General features: G+C 37.6%; 1 protein-coding gene across 37 annotated transcripts in view; it reads right to left on the reverse strand.

Moving 5' to 3' along the window:
* The window catches only part of Lrmda (leucine rich melanocyte differentiation associated), a 1,370,443-nt gene that overhangs the window by 248,304 nt on the left and 1,097,370 nt on the right, over nucleotides 1-24,769 (reverse strand). For 16 of the 37 annotated variants that reach the window (XR_015440506.1, XR_015440508.1, XR_015440507.1 and 13 more), the window contains one exon: nucleotides 17,537-17,699. The exons of the other annotated variants lie outside the window; for them this stretch is intronic. Coding sequence is in view for 7 of the 16 variants with exons in the window: in XM_087185396.1 (XP_087041522.1) it covers nucleotides 17,586-17,699 (114 nt within the window). In the remaining 9 variants the exon portion in view is untranslated. Of the gene's footprint in view, nucleotides 1-17,536; nucleotides 17,700-24,769 lie in introns of those variants that run through there. 37 annotated transcript variants of the gene reach the window in all.

A 24,769-nucleotide genomic window follows, 5' to 3' on the forward strand; every position in this document is an offset into this window, starting at 1 on the left:
TGTAATAAGTTGAAGATAGGTGTTACAAGCCCTAAAGCACCCACACATACAAAAATGGTAAGCTAGAATATTAAAGTCCTAAATTAATTTGTAAAAAGTCAAGAAAAAAAGGCAAGAGTGGGGACACATTGGACCATTGAAAAGCAAATGGCTAGAAGATAGAATTAAAACCAAATGTTAAGAATTTTATTACATACAAGCATTTTAAACACTGTATTTGAAGGCAAATGATTGGTGAGCTAAATTCTTAAAAGCAAGAAGCAAATATATTCTATAAATTGGAAAATAATTTTAAACATGAAGGCACAGATTAAAAATTTAAAAGATGGAAAAATGTAAGTCATACAACCAGTGAAATAGTGTATTAGGAGATTTTAGGATGAGGAATAATTGAAATATGGAAGGACATCTTACATTTAAAAATGAAAAATGCATGAAGACTATATAATAATTGTAAATGTGTGAGCAGCATCTAACAACAGCACTTTAAATTACATAAAAAAGCTTCGAGTCAGTGAAAAAATAGAACAATTCAGATTATGCTTGGAGATTTGAACATTCCTCTCTTAGTGATTAATTAAAATGTATACATACAGCCAGTAAGAATAAAAGACTTGAATAAAAACAAAACCAACATGTATTAGTTAACATTATTAGGATAATATACCCCAAATAGCAGTATACACATTTTTAACAGCACATAAAGCATTTACTAATTTGTAATTTAAGCTCAAACATTTAGGAAGATCAAAATCATATAGACTTTGTTCCCTCAGCATATGTACACTAATTTAATAAGAAATAAGTACCTGATATTTTGGCATTTTAAAAATATTTGTAAATTTTTAAAACCATTTCTAATTCCTTGTCGAATTAGACATAAGTAATATTATTAAATATTTTAATTGAAGTACATAAGATGTATAGGATACAGCTAAAGCAATATTTAGAAAGAAATTGATTGGTTTTAATGCTTATATTAGAAGATAGTACAAAAATCAATTATATAATTTGGAAAGTTATGTGAACTTCTCTCTACTTCTTGTTTCCCTATTTTGATCTCTCTTTCTCTTGCTGTCTCTGAAAGAGAGAACAAGAGAGACAGAGTGGAGAGAGAGAGAGAGAAACCATAAGATATTTAAGCTAATATGTCTGACTTATTTCATTTAATATTATGTTCTGAAGTTGCATCCATTTGCCTTCAAACCCCTCAAGTTCATCTTTCTTTATGGCAGAATAGTACTCCATTGTGTGTAAATACCGTATTTTCTTTATCCATTCATCTGTTGATGGACATACACGATATTTCCAAGATCTAGCCATTAGAAATTGTGTGGGTACAAACATGGATATTCATGTATCATTGTTATACGATGACTTTAACTCTTTTGAGAAGATACCTAGAAGGTGGATAGCTAGGACTCCAATTACTGAGCTAAGAAAAAAAAAGTAATTCAAAGTAGGTAAAGGAAGGAAATAAGAAATTAATGAAGTAAGAAAATACGTGAAAATTCTCAGAAAAGATAGTAAAAAATTAATGAACTTAGAATAAATTCCTGGATCAGCAAGAAGACATTCACAGGAGAACCAATGAAATTTGAGTGTAGTCTACAGACTGAGTGTGATCCAATATTAATTGTTTGGTTTTGAACACTGAACTGTGATTATTTACAAGCAAACATTTGAGGAACCTGGATGAAAGGTATGCAGAAACTCTTTGCACTATTTTCTTACAACTTCTTTATAAGCCTAAAATTCTTCCAAACTGAAAACATTTTCAAAAAAGAGAAATTTCTGGAATGAGAAAAATATTTACTTTTTCAAAGACTCTGTTAAGAAATCAAAAAGGACCTAGGCACAGCACTCTGGGAATCTGAGGCAAGAGGGTCCCAAGTTTGAACCTAGCCCAAGCAAATCAATGACTCAGCTTCAAAGTAAAAAATAAAAATAAAAGGGCTGGCTCTTTGGCTCAGTTTGAAGGCCCTAGATTTAATTCCAAGTACAAAAAAAAAAAAAAAAAAGCAGTAAGCTACTAGACTTGGAGAAGATACTTGCAAAACATAAATCTGACAAAGGCTTGTATTGAGAATATATGAAAAATTCTTATAACTCAATTGTAAGACACCCCGCCAATCAAATTGGGTAAAAGATTTGGACAAACACTCCATAAAAGAGGATAGATGAATGCCCAAGAAACCTGTGGAAACATGCTTGAAATTACTTAGGGATGTGCAAATAAAAATCAATTCTATGACACAATCATGCTGTCATTGCTAAAATCTAAAACAGACTGGTAACACCAAATGCTACCTTAAATGTAGAGCAAGTGGGACTGTATCTCTTGCTGTTGGGAGTATGAAACACTATTACCACTTTGGAAATAATTTGGAGGTTTTAAATGCCATTAAACATACACACATCTAGCAATTCCACTGCTAGTTATTCAAAAGGAATAGAGATGCATGCTCACAAAAAGATATAAAAAATGTTTATGCAACTTTATTTAAACCACCGTGAGCTCTAGTCATTCAGATCCTGTGGTGTGGTCATGAAAACAGAGTCATACATCAACAAAAGAGAACTGAGATCATAAATAAACTTTCCCATTTATGACCTACTGCTTTTTGATAAGGATGATAAAATCATTTAATAGAGAAAGAACATTCTTTCCAATAAATCAGTGTTGAAAAAAATGCTTACCCACATACAGAAGAATGCAGTTGGACCCCTCTTTACCTTACATAGAAAAGTAACTCAAAAGGGAGCAAAGACTAAATAAAGAGTTAAAACTATAGATCACATGAGCAGAAAATCATCATGACATTGGATTTATCTGTGATTTCTTGAACATGACTCTAAAAACAGAGCAACAAGAAGTTAAATTTGACTTCACCCAAATAACTTTTGTGTATCAAAGGGCTCCACGAAAAGAGTGAGATGACAATCTACAGAATGATAAAAGTATTTACAAATCATATATCTAAGGGAATAATATCCAGAATATATAAAGAATACCCAAACTTTTTAAAAAATGACATGAAGAGGCATGTTTCCAAAGAAGATGCATGAATGGCCAAAAACACATGAAAATATGTTTAATACCACCAGTTACTGAGGAAATGCAAATCAAAACCACTATGAGACACTACTTTACACCGACAAGGATAGCTATTATAAACAATAACAAAAAACTTAGAAATTGAAACCTTAGACCTTTAAAATGTAAACAAAATTTACATATGATCCAACAATTTCACTTCTAGATATATGCTCAACAGAATTGAAAGCAAGGGTTCATTAACAGGATTCTTCATAATTACCAATAATTAAACCCACCCTATGGATAAACAAAATGTGGTACATATATACAATAGAATGTTACTCATCTTTAAAGAGGGATGAAATTCTGAGACATGCTACATCAGAAATGAATCATGAAAACATCACAATAAGAGAAATAAGCCAGATACAAAAGGACAAATACTGAATGAGTCCACTTATATGAAATCCCCAGAGTAGGCAAATTCACAGAGGCAGAAAGAATAATAAAGGGCAACAGATACTGTGGAAGGCATAATTGGGGATTTACTGTGTAATAGATTCAAGATTTCTCTTTAGGATGATGAAAATATTCTGGAGATGGATGGTGGTGAGGGTTACAATCATTGATTTTACTTAATGCCACTGAATTATACACTTTAAAATCCCTAAAAGTCTAAAGAGAAGGAGAAGAAGAGGTAGGGGAAGAAGGGGAAGAGGAGGAGGAGAAGCAAGAGGAGGAAGAGCTATGACAACAACAACAACAATGATAGAGGGGGAAAGGGAGGAGAAAAAAATAAAACCTCTTCACTGGGAAAAAGGCAAATATCTGCAAAGGAAAATGGGTAAGTGGATAAATAAATTGTAGTATTTCCATACACTTTAATACTACTCAATTTAAAAAAAGAGAAACCATCTGGATTAATCTCAGAAATATAATCTGAAACAAGATATCAAAATGAAGTACATAATACATGGTCCCACTCAAATAAATTTCATTAAAAAGCATAAATAATCTCTAGTGATAGAAATACTAGAAGGAGGGCTCTGATTGATAAAAAGCATAAAGGGACTTTGGAGATTACTAAAAATCTCATTTGCATCTTGACTGGGGTCGTGTTAATACAGGTGTATATATTTGGCACAATCCATTGAACACTAAACTTATATATAATAAATGAATTTATTGTTTTATTATGTGTAAATCATACCTCAATAAAGTTCATGGAAAAAAGGAAACAAGAAGAAAGGAAAAGAGAGCAGGAAGGAGGAAGGGACAAAATTGTACAGTGATGCCAAGTTGAATAGGATAATACTGAAAAAATTATGTAAATTGAATAAAACAGTGAGCCCAGAATAATTTCACACATATGCACAAATCTGACAATGACAAAAATGGCATTCAAAAAGAAAGGGAAGATGAAGTAGAAAAACAGGATGACTATATAATCAATAAATATACTATCACACCACCGCATAGTACATTACAGATGGACTAAACACCTAAATATGCAGCACAAAATGTTTTATCACTTAGAAGAAAATAAGAAATAACTTTTTTATTTCAAAGTATTGAAAAATTTTCTAAGGTGCACAACAATCTACACCTTCCCCTGTGTGTGTGTGTGTTTGTCTGTGTGTAGTGTGCACTTTGGTTATATCAGAATTAGAAATATCTCCCTAAAATACAGCAAATGAAGTTAAAAGGTAAAGCACAGACTCACAGATATTTTTTCACAGTTTAAAGTCAAGATTTAGTATCCAGATTATTTGGAGTCCCAAGAGTATAAATGTAGTTTTTAAGTTTTAATCATTTAAAAGTTTAAGTGCTACTAACTTATGTTAACAACATTTGGAAATTTAACTAGAACTTAAAATATTGATATATTTCTCATTAAAATTTGTCATTAGCACCATCTTTGCTAGATGCTACCCTAATCAATTTTCAAACTTCATGAAAACTTTCCTTAATTATTGGACAGCGGTATAAAGAACAGAATCCTATTCCTGACCTCACGACCTTCTAGAATGAGGTTTGGATGAAAACACAACAGAGTTTGGGCATGACCCCACGAGGAAAAGTTTGAAGGAGACAGACTGGGTGACATAGATGGCCCAGCATAGGTCTTTCTCCACCAGGCTACCCTCCAGAGAATGTCATTCAGAATCCACAGCACCTAAGTAAATTAAAATTTAAAACTTATTTTTCACAGTCCACAAAAGTAAATTGGTAAAAGAGAAATAATTGCACAGTTAGATTGGGAGTGTATCTCAGTGATAGGCTGCCTGCTTAGCATGCTCACGGCCCTGGGTTTCATCCCCAGCAACACAATAAAATACCCAAACACAAAATAATAATTATACTGTCAAATTGTATTTTTATACTTTTATAGTATCTAAACTTTGAGAATCATTAAAGCTTAAAACTTTAATAAGACTTTTTAACATTCTGCATGATGAATGTCTACAAATTTCCAATTCAAAGTCCTTATTTTTCTTTTTCTCTATACTATTCTATCGGTTATTTTATATATATATTTGTGCCTACATAAATAAATGTACATGCATTCATAGCATAGTATCTTTTTGATTTAGTTGTTGCTTCTAGAAATATTATTTCATCCTTTGTTCTTTGGGAGATAAGTAAATAACAGACAGGGTAAGGCATTGTATAGATATCCATTTGTATAAAAAGAAGAAAGAAGAGAAATCTCTATCTTATGCCCAGTTTTGCTGAGAACATAAATCTACCTTAAAAAGCAAAGTTTGTTTTAAAAAACGTGTGTATATATATGTGTGTGTGTGTGTGTATGTGTGTGTGTGTGTGTAAATGTATGTGTATATACACACTGATTCCGAGTTCTGTTTAGGTGGGGAGAGTGTTTTCTAGTTGAGGAGGGAGAGGCAAATACAAGGTTCACTCCTCTCATATATATATATATAATTATATATTATATATTATATATAATATTATATTATAAATATTAATATAATATTATATATATTTATGAACAAAAGGACATAGTACTTCTCAGTTTCTGCCACTCTGTAGAAAAAGAAAACAATGTTTGACAGAAGAACTAAAACCCACTGGGAATTACTTTAATAGCTAAATGGGAAAAACGCAAAGATAAGATAAACCATCAAAGATAAGACTTAACCTTCTGTAATGAAGCCAGCTACACACCACAGCTTATGGTATTTACATGTAAATTTAACCAGTGTTGAGTTGATGAGCTCAAGAATTTTAAATATACATTGAGTAAGTGATGTTTGAATTCTCCTACCCTCTCCTTCACCAAAAAGTCTAATTTAGACAGGATTGGGATTACAACCATCTATCATGGAAAAAAAAGTCTGAGAAGCAGTTTTAAGGTCCAATAAATCAGAAGAAGTTTGAAAAAATTTCTGAAACCAAATGAGAATGAACAGCCAAAATCGAAAGTTGCATTACAGTCAGACATATGGCAAGGAATGTAGAGTCAAGGAAGTAAGAACAAATGAATAAAGATGGAAGCAAAAAGGGAAAAGGGGACTTCTGTATGTTTACCAAGAAAATATGCTGGCATCTTTTAGTTTGTAAGTATGGACTGAAGTAGGGAGTATGGAACATACAATGTGGGATTTTTAAACTTTGATGTGTGTAGTAGTCAGCTTTCCCATCACTGAGACAAAATACCTGGCACCTGAAATTTAAAAGAGGAGAGGATTATTTCAAAGTTTCAGTAGATTCATTCCATATTTGGCCAGTACCAAGAAGGAATGGCATGGTGAAAGGTCCTGGGAGACAAAAAGCTGCTCATATCATGGCATCTAGGAAGTAGAGAGAGAGAGGTAGAATAGGGGACAAGAATATACACTGCCAGGTCACTCCCCAATTCACCCCAACTAGGCCTTACCTCTAACAGCACATTTAGCTACTGAACTCACTCATGAGTATAGTGCCTAGATGATCCATTTATGTTCTGAACACATGAGACTTTGGGGGGCCATTTAAAATCTAAACCATAATATTCTGCCTCTGGCAACAAAAGGCTCATGTCCAGCTTGGAGAGTCACCAAAGTCATAACAGTTCCAGGAATGCTGAAAAGTTCAAGTCGCAAGTGACCTCTGAAATTCTGAGGCAAACTCTTAGCTGTAAAGCCCTGTGAAAATTTTTAAAAAGTTAAATATTTCCAATGGCACAAGATAAACATGCCCACTCCAAGAAGGAAAAATAGGCATATAGAAAGAAATCAGACCAAAGCAAGGTTTAAAACCAGTAAACATTAAGCCTTTTCACTCTGTGAACTGCAAAGAAATTGGCTGTCCCACTTCTATGACCTTGCTGGTTGCTACCCACATGGCTTTTCTCTTGGGCTGGCTCCATTCACTGCATTTGGCTTTCTTCAACAGAGGTTCCACATTCCCAGCACCTTTAACTTTCTGGGATCTCAACTACATCTTTGGATTCACTCTCACAGCTTCATACTCTGCCCTCCCTGGGGCACACTCTGCACTCTCAGGGCTTCTTTTGAAAACTGGGTGGAAGCCTCCATGATCCATAAATCTTACATTATAAATGTCTATAAAACTGCACCATGTAGATGATGTAGAGATAGCACTGACTGCTGCAATTCAAGAGTAGCCAGGCCCCCTTGAATCATGGCTTAGAGGCTTCTGAGTGCCTGGATGGCTGAGCATTGTGAAATGAATCCCAGAGAACCAATTCCCTAGGTAAACTTTATGGAACAGGGAGCCCAAGGAATCTTCTCTCTAATGAAATCTTTACAATTTTGTACCCTGAGTGTTTGAACAGTGGGGTCTTGCTGATTCCTGAGATGCCCTCAAGCCATCTTTCCTATTGCTCTAATGCAAAGTACCTGGCTTATTTTTAATACTAACCTTTTCAACAACCATGTTCCCTGTGGTCCCAAGTTTGTAGGCATTTATTTTCTAATGAAACTTCAAACTTTTCACTTCTACTTTTTGGTCCAGATTCTCACTATTAGTCTGGCTGAAAACAGCCAGTTAGCATCCATGCCACTGCTAGACCACTGGGCTGCTTTGAAATTTTCTCTACAAGATTAATTTGTTCGCAGCCCTTAATGACGATCTCCCACAGTCTCAGGACATGGGTAAAATGAAGGCAAATTTTCTGCGGAAGTGTAACACAAATGGACTATAGTGCAATTATCAATGGAGTCATTGTTTCCGCTGAAATCTCTTGAACCTGGCCTTTATTGTCTGCATTTCTATTTGTACATATGGCCTGAAGTAGGAGCCATGGGACATGGAATGAAGGTATTTTGGTCTTTGATGCTTTTTTAAGGTTAGAAACAAATAGTGGAATAAAGGGCTGTGCTGAACCATATTAGATGGAGCTTGAAACAAAAGGAAAAGCTCTTATTTAACATTTGATATTTTGTTTATTATGAATTTTTGCATTTATTGTAACATAAAAGTATTACACTAAGACATTTGTCTTGATTTCTGAGATTTTTGATGCCCACCTACAATTGCTATCGAGGGGAGTTCCTCACTCACCTTACTGTAGTTTGGATATGGTGAATAATTAGGAGTTAGGAAAGATGTTAAATTTATATTCTTTAGTTAAGAATATACACAAAGTAGGAAGAAAAGTCATGAATGATTACAAATGAAATTATCGCATTTGAAAAAATCACCTACCAAGTCTAAACTCCACAAAAGCACATAAAACTAAATACAGTATATAAGAATTAGCTACAAAATGGGGAATTTTAGAGTCCTCACTCCAGAAATGGTGCAAATAGTATGGTTTGGTCTGCTTCAAAGTACTTATTTTGAGGGAGTAGGATTCCAAGAATAAATCTAAAATATTTCCAAAACAGTTTTGAAAATGCCTTTGGAGTTTGCAGGCCACCATATAATTGTTCAGACTTGAGTAGCATGTCATTTTGCAAAGCAATTTCATGTACATTATATCTCATAAAGACACTAAATTCCAACTCTGGAGAGATATTAGAGCTCTCCACTGTCTGCAGTGGTGTCACTGCAGCTGCATTTGGATAATTTCCATTTCCTCTCCCACAGGGCGCAGAAACTGAAAACTAGAGAGATGAGTAAACTCAGTACTGTTGGCTGTGGTGCTCCATTCATATCCATCCACTATAATGAAGTTTTTCCAAATTTGCAACATAACAAATGATTACACATTGACTGAATGGCAGAAATCAGGATGTGGGATTTCCAGGCTGTTGATTCTTTCATTATACTATGCTAAATAATCATATAAAGTCTTCAAAACTTTATTCAGAAAATATTTTTCATTCAAGGATAGTTTTGGACTTAAACATAGAGTGTAGTGTTTATCTTGGGAACTTATTCCAGGAAATTAATTGGTTTATGGAGCCAGAAATTTTTTTTTCTTTTTGTTAACACTAAGAAAATGAATATTTGTAATGAATGACTCACAAAAGATTTTACAAATGATTTGCAAAAGATTTTTAAAGTTTGTTCCAAAAGTTTCAAAACAACATCTTCATCATGAGAAAACTACGTGGCTTTACAAAGTAGGTATGCCTCTATTAAAGATATTACAGTGGTGAAAAGCTTTTACTGTAGACACAGACATCCTGGGGTTAAGATGTCTGCTGTCATACCTATCACTTGATTGACCCAGATCATGGGGTTGAGTTTTTCAGAGCCTTAGTTTTCTTATCTTTAAAATGTGAATAATAATAGAGATGTACTTTATGGAGTTACTGGATGATAAAATTAACTGATGCATGTATAGAGTTTATAATAGCACTTGTGTGTTAATTATCATTAGTCACCTAGTTTATAAATCCTGCCCTCATACCAGCCAGGAGAAAAATCTAATTTTTTACAGTCACCAATCAGATGGTTTGAGAATGTTTGGATACTAAGTTACCAAGCTAAAGTGAGTTCTGTTAATTACCTTGGGACAGAATTTAATGATATCTAAGAAAAGTTCATTTTATAAGTAATATTATAGTGCCTTCGCATTTCTCCTTAAATCTTGCTTTTGTTGTACTTTTCTTATTCGATATTGTAATTGAAAGAGAAAAGCTTCTAACTTGACCTGATCATCTCTGATCTACAATGCCTAGTGGTGCCACAGGTGAACATATACAGCATGCTAGTTGCATGGAAAATAACTGCAGAAAAAGCCTTTGTAGATCTACACTGCATCTTATATCCTTCTAGAATCAAGTTGTGCATCCACTGGTCCTTCTGCTTCTTGCCACTTATGTTCCTGTACTATTTCCCCTTAACTCATTCCCATTGTCTCATACTTTTTTATTGCACGTTGTTCTGAAAATGAATGAAGTATTTTTTGCTAAGGTGAGTTTTCTTGCCATCTTAAAGAAAAGGGATCTAAAATTTTCCAATGAAAATTTCTTTCATGAAAAAAATTTGTCTTTTTTAATGTGTAACAATCTTTGTAAGCATCCTAATAGACTTTCTGTGAAGTACAAGCATTCATTTTTATATTCTAAGTTTTATTAATGTGCAATAATTATACACATTTATGAGGCACAGTGTGATATTTCCATGTATGTATACAGAAAGTACTGGACATACTAGGGCAATTAGCTTTCCATCTCCTTATCATTTTTCTTATATTGGAAACTTTTGTGCACCTCTTTTTTAGAATTTCATAAAATATACAGTAGGTTACATGGGCTCCACAGCACGGAACTTATTCTTTCTATTGAAATGTTATTCAACCTTCCTCTATACTCTCTGACCGTACCCCACTCTTCTCAGCCTCTACGTATTAATCTATATTCAGATCAGCTTTTGTTAGCTTCCACATATGACAGAACATGCAGTATTTGTCTTTCTATGTCTGGCTTATTTCACATAACATAATATCCACCAGTTCCATCTATTTTATTAAAAATGACAGGATTTTATTTTTCTTTATGGCTGAATAATATTCCACTGTGTGTGTGTGTGTGTGTGTGTGTGTGTGTGTGTGTGTATGAAATGATCATTCATTCATTGATGGGTACCTAGGTGATTTCATTTCTTTGTTGTTGTAAACAGTATGGGAATGAACAGTGGAGTGCAGGATATCTTTTTGATATGCTGACTTCATTTCTTTGGCTATATACCCAAAAGTCAGATAGCTGGCTCATACAGAATGACTTTTGGTTTTTAAAGAAACTTGTATATTGTTCTAATTTACATGACCACCAATAGTGAATAAGAAAAGTTCCCTTTCTCCACAATCTATCTAGCATTTATTTTATGTCTTTTTGGTAACAGCAATTCTAACTGGGGTGACCTGATAACTCTCTGTAGTTTTGATTTGCATTCCCCTACATCTAATGATACTGGGCAATTTTCCATGTATTTTTGACCATTTATGTTTTATCTTTTGAAAAATATCTATTCAAGTCATTTGCCTATTTTATTTAGATTGTTTTTGTTATTTGTTAAGTTTTCTGGGTTCCTTATATATTCTGTATATTAATTTTTGTCAAGTAAATTGTTTGCAAATATTTTCTTCAATCCAGTAGATTGTCTCTTCACTCTGTTAATTGTTTCCTTTAGTGTTCAGCTTTATACTTTGACCTAATCCCGTTTTTGCTTTGGTTGCCTGTGTGTTTGGGGTCATATCCAAAAATATTTGCTTGTACTACTATTTCAAAATGTTTCCCTTGTGGTTTTTTTCTATTAATTTCAAGTTTAATTTTAGGTCTTTCATTCATTGTAAGTTGCTTTTGTATTAGATGAGAGACAGGCATCTAGTTTGAGTCTTCTGTATATAGATATCCAATTTTCTGAGCTGTTTTGGTTAGGATAAAAATCTCCCCCCATAGGCTCCAATATTCAGAGGTGGAGCTTTTGTAAGGTGATTAGATCATGGATGAACTAAATTCATCAACAGATTCATCCACTAATTAGTTCCCAACAGAATGTGCTGTTAGGGGGAAGGGTCTGCCTGCTTGGAGGAAGTAGGTCACTGTAATGTAGGTGTAATGTAAATTAAAAGGTTGTAGTCTTGTCCCCAGGGCCTTCCTTTCTATCTGTCTCTTTTCCTCTCATTCTGCTTCCTGGCTGGCATGGGTAAGAAGCTTTCTTCTGCTGTGCCATTCTGCCATGATAGTTCTGCCTTGGAGACAGCTAACCAGGGACTGAAATCTCTGAAATTGTGAGCCAAAATAAATCTTTTCTCCTTTACCTTGTGTGTGTCAGGTATTTTTCCTAGCAACAGAAAGGTGAGTACTATACCAGTACCATTTATCAAAGGAATGGTTCTTTGTGTAATACATACTTTTAGTGCCTTTGTCAAGATTTACTTGGCTATAGATGCACAGGTTTATTTCTGGGGTCTCTGGTCTGTTTCATCTGTTCTGTGTGTCTGATATCATGCCTGTACCATACTGTTTTAGTTATTGCAGCTCTACTGAAATCATCTACTGTGAGTATATAATAAATGTAGATCATAAATTCATATGAAAAGAAGGTACAAAGTAGATATTAGTTAATTAGTTATGAAACAGATGCATTTTGCTATGTAACGTGGTAAAAGCAATTAAGTGCTAACTTTTTTTGGAGTCCCTGGAAAAGTTAGAAAATTATTTACAATGTTAGTAATAGGAATATTCTGTCTTTCCTTCTTCATCTCTCTGTCTTGTATCTCTCTTTGTTGTTTGGGAAGATTTTGATAATTTTCTGATAAGCCAAGTAATTAATAAAATATTTTTAGAAGATTTTGTGGCTGCCACTGTTACTGTCTTAAATTATATTATGCCTACAAAAACTGTTTTTATTGTAACTACTGCCTAAAAAATTTTAACTGTGGGTTGGAAGTCAGAGTACTATTTTTAAATAAAAGATTATATTAAACAATAACGTGAAAATTAAAACATCACACGTACCTGGGTGTTAAACTCATTTATATCTTACATCAAGTAGAATTTATTTTATAGCAGCTTTTCATGATTATTTCAACTATGATATAATACAGTTAACTTTTATATATAATTAATGTATCTTAGTTTTTACCTATTGTGACTCTCCATGACTAGAACAGCCTAAAGATTGTGGTTAAATTCACTACTATGGCTTTGACTCTCTGAGTTCACTCAAATTGAAAAGTTAGTGTCTCAAGGAAATTATCCCTGGGGCCTTTCAAACTCATTGCTATTTTTAACATTGAATGAATTATTCCAAGGTGAAGGAAAGATTGATTTTCAGTAATAGGGCAAAAACATAAACATTTATCTGGAATATTCTGCATATTAATTCAGGTTGTCTGTGAGCAGGGATGGTGATACAGAGGTCTTCATCTTTTTCCTTAGATGTGTTTCTGTTGCAGCTGATGTTGTTGTTGTCATCTTGTCAAGATGCCCATCAACCTCAGAACCTAATGGATTTATAAAGGCGTGGCATAAACAAGACTCCTCTTTCTCTTTGATCTTATTGCCCAGTCACTAAAGCTCCTCCTTATCATTTAGCCACTCCAGCAGCTGGGAACTGATCTTAGGATGCTGGTTCTTATGGAATATTAGGGACAAGTCATCTTTGTACATATTCAGCCATTTCACATATGATCATGTGTTTCCACGGCACCTCATGATATATCTTTTTTTTTTCATGATATATCTTTTCCACCTTTCATTGTCAGAGCAATTTATAAAACATTAAGAAGTGCCAGCACTCATTTATGTCAAAGATGACTTCATTTTGAGGAGAAAATATTCCTAATTATGACTTTAGTGCTAACCACAGCAAGCCTTTTAATTAGCAGAAAATTGTTTCTTTTTTTCCTCATTCTCTTGGCTTCCAATGTATCCCTCCCTATCCACCAAGATTCCAATTTTAAATTTCCATTGTGCTCTCCCTCAGCATAATACCACTTTTTGCCATTTACATCAGTTCTACTAACGATTCTCCACTATACACATATTACATTTAGACATTTTTCTCTCTCTTAACAAAATTCCCTTCTCCTGGCTTGTTCTTTGGGTCACCTTCCATGCTGCTTTAAAGAATCAACACCTACTAATATGTTAATGTATATAAACAGAATTCATTATCTACCCCATCCACAAAGTAACAAAAAGACTGTTAGAATTATAATTATCCAAATGGGTACTAGCAATGCTTGGAAGTTTCAGATAAACTTGTAGAAAGACAATAATTTTGGACAGTGGGTTTTGTTTTAATATTCTTGAAATCCCATAAGTGATGTCTGACACACTAGAAGTAACATACATACAGCACTAAGGGCTGATGGCCTCGTTGTCATACAAACAAATGATCAACATGCTTTGTGTTCCTCTCTGGTCTCATTGCCCTCTCTTACTCCAAGTAGGTTACAACACAGTATTTGGACAAGTTAGAGAGGCCAAGATTAAGTGACAGTAACACCCTTGTTCAGTGAAGGTGGCTTCTTGGAAACAAAGTTGGAACAGCAGCTAGTGAAAGGTCACTTTGGGATAGATGACACAGAGTAGTCTCAGTATGCCCTGGTGTGTCCTTCCTGTGCCACAGCCAGTGAAACAGATGTGATTTAGGCTGCCCTCAGAAGTACCAAGTTCTGAGGAGTGTTATTGTTTTGATGAAAAGAGCCTTGTGGATTGTTTTTGATCTGCATATTAAAAAAGAAGAGAAAGACAGCCAGGACACTTCTTAGAACCAGTAAGAAAGACTTTTTCCCTTGAAAAATGTGCAAGATACATCTCTACTGGAAACACACACACACACACACACCGTTTCATCCAGTATCTGTAGTTTGCTTTTATTCCTTAGTGTACATGAATATGTGAAAACACACCACACTCAGACATGCAGCCTGATAGAATGATAATCTCTTATAATGTGCTTCTATTTAAAGCAACAAACAGATGGAGGGTTTATGAGCAAGGCTGGTAAAAGTAAAAGCAAATGATTGCAATAGTTGTACTTTTAATAGGATTCCCCACCATCTCAAACATTATTCCCTGGGGAACAAATTGTTCTATAAAATTATGTTACTTGAGAGACAGATAGTCGCCTTGACATTGCTGAGGCTCTAGAGAATTCCGGAATGGCCATGTTTTGCATGGCCTCTCCACTCTGGGGTCTCTCCACTCAGATCAGCATCCCAGGGTAGGGGTGATAGGGTGTCAGAAACCCTGATCCCCAAATAACAAACTCAGTAGAACAGGCTAAAGGGAAGAAAGGACCAAGGGTAGAGGGGGTATGAGGTATGTCTGCGTTTCAAATTTATTTCCTTCCAATTTTCTACCTTGAAAAACAAGATTTGGGAAATCCTTACAGATTTAAGATAAACATGCAACATGGCTTTCTGCCCTGCTGGTTCAGACCAAAGTCAGGCTCTAGCACAGCAGATCTTGCTTAAAAAACAGTGGAGTTGTAAACAACCCAACACTAATTCATTATCATTATCCCTGCTTACAAGAAACAAAAGTCACTATAATTTTATCAATAAGATGAATATACCACAGTGATGGCCTTTACGTAAATTATAATTAAAGCTAATCTTAATTAAAGTTATTACACCATTCTGGAAGAAAATAAACAAGCCGAAGTGAGGGAAACAATGTGGTCAATAACTCACTCCAAAAATATTTTTTTTGCTTCCAAAGCTCACATTGAGGGAGACATTCCTGTGCATGATACAAATGGTTCTGACATTAAGAAAAGTAAACAAGTAAGAAAAATAAAGATGGAAAAATTCTGTGGTCAGTTCACAAGTGCTTTTTTATTGTTTGAGGCAGGGTTAAAGCCTTTTATAAAGACAAGGATATATGTGCCGCTAGATTGGATAGGACATCAGGCTAGTCTAGCTGCCCTTGTGGAGAGCGCTGCTGCCCATAATATGCCATGGACAAAACACGTGTTGATGCTCCTGAACAAAGAACCAATGTGGGATTGAGAGCAGGTAATTTAAAATATTACCCCAATGCTGTTTTGTGGATCAAACACAGAAAAGATACTCAACTCTCCTTACTAATAGGTTGGAGAGGTGTGTGCAAACATTCAATAATCTCTAATTATTAATGGTCTTGAGGATTTTAATGTTAACTAGTCTGAACAGCTGATTAATGGAGGTTGTATAATCTACACGCGGGACTCCTGCCAGCCTCAATACATGTCATTCCAGGACTGTGTTGACTCAGAGGCCAGAGGCTATATGATCGGACTAGAGCTGAGAAAGAGGGTTCTTCTCAGGCAGCTCAGGGATTCTGTGCCCCCAAGGACTTTTACAATAGCAACTCTCTTGTCACTTGGTAGCTGTAACTTGGAAGGATTCTCTTCCAGGCTTTGCTGTCCTAATACTGGGGTGGGGGGGACCCAGGACAATGAGCATCTGGTCCAAATACAAGAAGCAAAATTAAATGCTATTGTGTCAAACAGCAAACCAATCTTTCCCACATCTCTCAGAGTCATTTGACTTGTGCACCCAAGTTCAATAAGTAAGTTCAGTAAATGGCAATCACCCAAGTAGCATGATAGTGCTTATTTCCCTTGTGACCTGGTGCTAGAATACAACCAAGGATGCACAAAGATACAGCGATGGATCTAATTTTCGAGAGGCCCTGAAGAAAAAAACCCATGAAACTCAAAAGGTCTGTGCCTTCTGTAAAAATCATGTGATCTGGTGGGTATTTTCTATAGTCTTCATTTTGTTTTTCAACCTCCTGACCCATCACTCTAGCTTTCATCACCTCACTACTTTTAAATAGCACCCGAAGGGGCAAGCCAGCCCCCAGCACAAGTATGGCCATAGGCATAGCTAGAAGTGTGTGGTTAAAAATAAATAAGAGTCCCTGGTGCAATCCAATCCTCATGCTGGGAAAGATACCTCTTGCTGTATTGTGTTTAGGGCAAGAAATGGATTAGGAAATGAAGAAAATAAGATAAAGCCCATGCTTTTGTAGTCAGGGATTTAGGGAAAGCAATTTAATCAGATATAAGAGTTGTAGTGACATGAAGCTGGCCATGAATGTAGGACCTGGCTGTGAGGTTATCCTTTCTGTTCTCTGAAAAACTGCACATGGCATATGTCACCTGTGTTAAAGATGATGCTGAAGTACTGAAGAGGGGAGGGGGTGAGTATATGAGCCATGCATATGCAGAATATTTAAGGGCTAAGATTTAAGGGTCCTTCCCCCTAAACTGTGACTGTTCCACTACAGCAGAGTGGCATCAGAGGAATCTTGACTCAGTAGGCAAGCAAAAGACAGTCTCTCTCCCTAGACTGCAGCTACTGAGCACGCCCAGGGAGGCCCCAGGTGTGACCTCTGCTCCCCTGTGAGCAATGGAGGGACCAGGCAATCTATCATGGTGTTCATGCTGTCAGCCCTGGTACTTCGCCACCACTATCTGTCACCCTGGTGGATGAGACCTGCTTAAGGGCAATCATGTCAATCTCTCTGTGGTCACTCTGTGTAAGGCAGAAGGATGATCTTGATCGGCCTGGCAAAGTCAGCACAAGGTACCAACAGCTGAAGTCACAGCCTTCCCACAGAGACACGAAGTGGGTCCTTGTGTTTTCCTTTGGCTTTTTATTTTTGCTTTCCTTTTCCTTTTATTTTCACAAAATGGGCAAAGGCATATCGAGTTTGTCTTCAGAGCTGATCATCTCGGATAAATCTGTTACCCTCGGAGTTTTTCCCATAGTAAACATAGCGGCACTTCCCCAGGACACCTGTGAGCAAAAAGAAACACATCATTACAGGTGCCAGAATTAGTATAGCCAGGAAGTGCAGGTGCCTCAAAGCAGACGTCCAGTGTGGTCTACATCCAATCTGATGAGTGGCAGAAAATGCAGTAAGCTCCAAGAAGGGAAGACCACCTTTCTTGTCCTCAGAGTTGACATTCAAATAAAACATCACTACCAAACATAGGTTCTTAGAAAACACGTTTTCTGCATGATTTCCACATTTAAGGGACTGCTCTTCTCCCCAAAACACACAATCCTTTCCTCTCTCCTGGTTTCCTCCCTAGAATTTCTACAAATGGAAAACCACAAGCTTAAAGGTTTTAAGCAAAAGCTAGAAGTCAATCTTCCCAGATGGCGAAGTCCTTTCTTTGAGCACCTAAGAGATGATTCAGGAAGAGTGGTGGCACTGGTGACGTACCACAGGGACGGTCACAAGGGCTCCTGACAGTGTCTTCTTCTTACAGCCATCCTGAACCCTTTTCTCTGGTTAGAATATATTTAATTTTCACCTTCAATTTTCCTTTATGTAATCTGTGCCTCAGTATAAAGTATAAATTATCCTCATAATTCAAAGAGATTATAAAAGACTTAACTAGGAAAAACATCCGTAGTATAGGGTTAAAGTTTCTAAGAAAACTCACTATTAATTCTAAATACTCATAAGAAATCACCTGCCATAGCTATTGTAAAAGGCTTATAGGATTATTTAGGGGAAAATATTAGTTTTTCCAAGAAAATATTTATAATTTCATTTTGCCTTTTGTCATCTATTTTTTTTCCTCCCAGTTTTAGAAGAACTAAAAATTCAGTTAGACATAGTTGTCTTAGTACTAATAGGACTTGAATCTTCGAAGTGTACCCAGCTGGAGGGAAAATAAAAACCAAGAAAATATCCATAACACATTAATTCATGAGCCACTAATCTGCCTGTGAAAATAACTACCTATATGTGTGATGTTTTTCATCAACATGATAGTGTGAAATCAACGAGCAAGCACCCTTCTTGCTTAATTTGGGATAAATCAGCACTTGAAATTAGGCAGTTCTTCACATCAGAATTTTTAACTGGTAAATATTTTTGTGACTGTAACAGAGCTGTTTCTTCACTACAGAACCTTAAACTTTGCTTTTAAGTGAGAATTAATGTGACTCGTAGGCACTTCTAAGGGAAAGACAGATGTTCCCTGGCTTGGATGAATTGGGACCAATTTGGAAATTGCTGGGATCCCAGGATCTCTTAAGAGTTGGAGAAGGAACCAGATGACTTCGTTCCATGGCTTCTTCTCCTTACTTCCTGCCACGTTCTCCTGAGCAACATCATGGTGCTTTACTCTTCCCACTTGGCCCTGCTTTCTCCTTGGCCCCCAATCCTCAATTTCTGGTTTTCAGCATTGGTCTGGCGCCTGGAAGTACTGAACTTGGATGAAACCTTATTGAGACCCTTCTTGGGGCCTAAATTACTCTTTTGTTGTTGGCACTGAGCTGTAGCCTTTTATTGTGCTGAGGAGTGTCCAGCATTGTGTTGACATTGTCATCAGTGCCAAGATCCTGGTGGTCTGTGGGCTGGGCCAGCAAAGTTTGACCCAGGAACAGCATTGCCTACAGGCCTGGGTGTGGGTACCCAGAGGTATGGGAAAATCCTCAGGGGGCTGCCTTAGGCACCACTGATTCAAATACACCCTCAGGAATCTGGAAGGATGAAGCCAAAGGGTGTTGGTCTCTTTCTATTGCACCAGGACAGGATGGATTTTTATAAAAAGAAATGGATTACACTGTCAAATGCCATAAAGAACACAGTCTTTCTCTTGAGCAAAAGCGTGGAAGATAGGCATACACACACACACACACACACATACACACGCTGCCCCCAGGGGTGCCCTGTCTCCAGTGAACTCTCCAGTGTGTCCAGCAATGTGCTTTCTTTTCTCTACCCTTTCTCCATGGTGAACTGCTACGCTCATCTCTCTTGTAGGCAACCAGATGGAAGGGTGCTCCTGGAACGTGGGCCGGGATGAATTCTGAGCCACATTCTCAGACCCACTTTTTGCTTGGCACTGATAATGATAAGGAAAAGTTTTAGATAACTTAATAGACTGAATATTAAGGTAGTTGTAGAAGCAAAATAAGTAACGTGTTCTTTTAAGATTTGCTTTTCCCATAACTTCTTGTTTAAGGTGAGGATTATCTGACTCTAACCCATAACTTCATTAACCTAACAAAGTTACCATGCCAGGGTGAATTTACAATGTATATGGCCTATCTTGTGTCTGTGACTTGTAAATAGGAACTGAAATTGTATTTACATATCAAAGACCACTAGGGATGAGATAATGGCTAAAAAGGATATAAAAAGGGAAATGCTGAACAAAGGGGGCAGATACTGACCAGACTGGTTTCTGGCTTTCCCGCCCGCCCGCTCGCGAAAAGAAATTTTATTATTTTATCCAAATTCTGTGTCTCTGTGTATTTCTTTCCAAGATTTCTGCAACAATAAAAATCCTTTTTAAGAATTTCCCTGTTTCTTTGGGCCTGGAAGCAAGAATGTTTGTAGACATCCTGGTGAGAGAGGGCTGCCAGATGAATGCAGGAGACCGCAGCTAGGTGTCAGCTCTGGGAAAAGGAGGCAAGGACATGCGGTATTAATATTGTCAATGATCTTTTGACGGGAAAACAGATACCACTGCACTCACTGCCAGATTTAAATAGACATCAAGTGCATTAATGACAATGGGGCAGACTTCAAACAAAGGGGCTGTATGGTGGGGAGCTGAGTTCATCTCTGCGCTGGCAATAACCTGATCTGAAAAGACACTGTCAGGACTCGAGACAGGCCCAGGATTGTGTGCGGTGACAGAAAACAGAGATCCTGACAGAGATACCAGCACCATATTATGCCAAGGAAACTGTAGCGCTGTCTGCTGCTCTAACACAAGCTGACATCATGCCCTACCACTGGAGGTCTTCTCTGCCTGCTCCTGCAGAATGCTTCTCCCCAGACATCATTACAAAACTGCGGCTGTGAAGTTCCTGGCAGTCTTGGTCTGTTGGAGCAGTGGGGTCACAGGGCCTAAGGATAACCTCAGTCAATCTAAATTTGGGCTTTGCAGGAGGCACACACTCGTCCCCACTGATATCCTGGCTACTTGAGGTGATCAGAGGGCCAATGTGTGAGGAGCTGTCACCTTAAATAAAATCCTTAAAGGGAAGGTGCTCAGTCATGGGCTGCTCCCAGGAGGTGCAGGTCGGCCTGGCAGCCGAAAATGAAACCCAGCTGTTCGTGCTTGCCTGGGGAGAAAGGTGCTCTGGCTAGTGACAGTGACATTGGGCTGAAATCTTTGCATGAGAGCCTTCTTTGATGGCTTTAATCAAATAAGCACTGCCTTTCTGAGTTCCCTACCTGAGCTCACAGTGGGGATGTGATTACCCCCAATATGCAACTTTCGTGCTCAAAAATAAATAAATAAATAACATTAACAAGGGGGGGAAAACAACCCAGCACAGTCCTGCATGTGGCCACAAGGCTTTTATTTATCCTGAAGGTTATCTGGGAAATAATAGGCTCTGCTCATAAATTAAGGAAGGGGGCATTATGGGTTGCTCTCTCCTGGCTCTTCCTCCAGCCCTCCCTTTCCACCATGGCAACTGCTGGATGCTCAGAAAATGACAGAGGGACAGTGTGCCTGAATAGGGTACTTTCATCAGGAGGTGCTTAGAGGGTGGAATCTGGGGACCTGCTGGTTGTGATTGTGACTCAGAAGGCCTTGGTTTCCGAGCACATCTGCAATGGATTCACTTGTTTGTATCTCCACAACTCTAACGTCTGGGAGCTGGAGGGGGAACAACACATTTAATGGCATATGTAGTGTTTTTAATTAAAATATCTGGCTTTGGTCATAGTGAAGCAGGCTTGCCATGTGTCAGGCCAACATGCAGATGTCTGCGCAGGGGTTTCTTTTCGGGGGCCCTGAAAAATGATGGCACACTGTTCCCTGGGGAACTGTCTCCTACCAAATGAGACTCCTAATTTTTCTTAAGTAGCCAGCTTTCCCATCACCATAAGCTCTTAAAGCTATAATTATGAAAAAAATGTATTGGGAAGAATCTGTTTTAAAGAGGCTCTTTATCTTCTCCATGTTTCCCCCCTCAGGAATGGATGTTCTAATTATGCAGGTTAAGTTATGACCTTGGCGCTGCCTTGAGGAGGTGGGAAGCAGCCTCTTTTCTTGGATGCCCGGCTGTGATGTCAGGGACAGTTTTAGAGACTGCACTGGGAGGATCCTGAGTACCCCAGGAAAGGAGTTCTTGGAGAACACTGCATCTGAGTCCAGCTGGACTTGCAGAACAGCCTGAGCTACCCACATTTCCACTTAGAGGAGGTGGGGGAGATATGTATTTAAATCCTGCCCTGCCCTTAATGGCCATGTGACCAGGAGCATCCCTTACCCTCAAAGACAATCTATGAGCTCTATTTTAGTTTTGAAATAGGCAATTTAGTACTTTTAAATGTTTTTCTTATGACGATAAGGACATACTTCCAACAGCGCTGTATGGAGGAGGCAAATCCAATGGTCAGTTGATCCACAATTTGAGTTGGACTAAGTCAGATCTTGATACCCATCCAGACCATACCTCCTTACTATAGCTTTGATACCAGGGAGCCCTGTAGGACACCAAAGTCCTCAAGGAAAGGGTTTCTATTAACTTGCTGGTGACGTGTTTCACACTCACAGCCAGATGTGCTGACCACTAACTGTCCTAGGTCCCACCAGCTTTGACACAAGCTCATGGCTCCAAAGGCACCAGCATGAAATCCTAACCAGCAGAGCAAATGGTCTGCTATTCATGTTTTAGTACTGGAAAAGAAAAAAGAATTTGCATATACAAATATAAAAATGTACTGGATGATATGAGTGCAGGTAGGACCAATAAATTTGGATTTGCAAACTAGAGAAATTAAGTATCAGTTTTATTAGGAGATGGGGAAAGTGACAGAGAGCACCTCAGAGAGCTCTAATCTGTAGAGGAACACACAGAACTAGGATCCTCCCTCCTCTGCAGAAAGCTAATGTTGTAAAGAGGTGAATGGGTCCAGTGACATAGATGGGAAGGGCACCAGGAACGTCCTCCTGGTCCACATGGAAGGCTCTGGAATAGGTTTCCATGGGACATTATGTATATCATACCTATATGTCATTCCGATAATATTCTCCTTTCTACATTTCTAGTACCCATTGCCTAAAACTGGTACAGAGGAGGTGTCCAATAAATATCTGTTAAATATATTCATATCATTAAAGTATGCACTAAAAACCAGAATGCACAAAGTTAGGAATTTCCACTGTTGTGCACTCCTACCTTAAGCCTCTGGTATGATTTCAGACCTTTGAAATGTTTTTAAAAGGTATGCAGATTAAGTATGTGCCCTTTGAAGAGTGGGCGGCAGAGTAACAGAAAGCAATGTCCTGAGTTTCTAAATACTGGTGTTCTGTGCTGTGCACTTCTCTCCCAAGAAAACAAAGCAATCATAGTGTCTGGAGAGAGAGAAGTGAAATGAGTGCTATAGTCCAGCCTTAAAAGCTGCAACCCTCATACTCTGGAAAGGAACATTGCCCAGAAAGCACATACCTCAGCCTTCATCATGTGCAGGCTGTTAGTAAACTAGAAACTAGAAAGGAATAAACACCCACGTTTTATGCTCTCAAGAAGGGGCTGGAGCAATGCCCCCAGGTCAGCTGTATGCTGTGTTTTTAGCTTTGCAGTGGACAACAAGCAGGACTCAGGGGACCCTGAAGAATTACAAGCTCTGAGCACCAGATCCTGCTTCAGTGTAAGCTACTTAAATACAAAGGCAAAATGAATAGAAGAGAGGCTTTAAAACGTCTTCAGGGAAGGGGTTCCTTGGGAGTTTTTGTGGAAGGCAGACAAAGTCCTTCCTCTACGCCAGACATATTTGTCCTCCCTCTGTGGGCCCTACTGAGAAGCCTCAGGTTGGAAGTGAAACAGGGGGTCTATACCTGACCCAGGTGACAGCAGAGCAGAGAGAGAGAGAGAGAGAGAGATTTCCTAAAGCAGTGGAGTATGACTTCAGGCAAATGTGTTGGGGGTGGCCCCTGCAACTTGGATTGGAAGGGGGTGCCATGGTGGCCATCATGCTTGCTAACCCCCAAAAGTGTCTCGTAGGGCTCTGGATATTTTTACCATGAGTGGGGGACACACTGCATGACATCTTTGCTAAATAGTGCAGTGACCACTTCCAACCATGCTTCCTACTTCTTTATTCAACAAAACAACCCCACGACAGGTGCTGGGTGGGGAAGGTCTCTACTCTGCTCAGCTGGCCCTGATCTTCCACATTGAGGGACATTTGGAGTCTGCTATTTTAACCACAGAGATGCTTTGACTTCAGGCTTATAAATGCAAACATGTAAACCAGACTGGTAATTTTCCTTTGAGAAAGTGTTAATTATTCACAGCAAATTCTGTGTAGCCAGTTTAACTCTTTAATCAATTTTTAAATGCAAAGTTAAACCACTTATAATTTTAACATTTTCATTCTTATTGTCAGTGGGATCAATTGTTTTCCATGTAATTTTTACATTAAGATTAAATTCCTCAATCAGCTTTGGCCAAACATCAATTTTTATTAACGATACCACCTGAATTCCTTGCAGACTCACTTAGTTTTCAGAGTCCTGTTTCTCTGAGTAAAGCTACAGCTCTAAATTGTGATGGGAAGATTTAGTCTTCTGTGAAAGTCTACTCAATACATTTTATTGTGTGTAGCTTTAGTTCATTTCAATTTTATTTTGTTTTCATTATTTCAACCAAGCCTAATTCCTTCCCATGAATTTGTGTAGGTTCCAATAAACTAAAATAATAAATCTTGGGTCAGTATATGTGGAGGCTCAGCTGCTGTCAGTTTTCTTTCAAGGTGATTATTTCTACCAGGAATATTTGTCATTGAATTAAATGATCATTTTTATTCATTTCCTAGCATAGGATCCAGCCCAGGGGTGAATGCTATGGGTGCAGAATAGGATCCACATTGTGAGGTT

This window comes from Heterocephalus glaber, unplaced genomic scaffold (genome assembly GCF_053883595.1).
Source record: "Heterocephalus glaber isolate CG9 unplaced genomic scaffold, H.glaber_assembly_v1.0 deba00001497, whole genome shotgun sequence".
NCBI lineage: Eukaryota > Metazoa > Chordata > Mammalia > Rodentia > Bathyergidae > Heterocephalus > Heterocephalus glaber.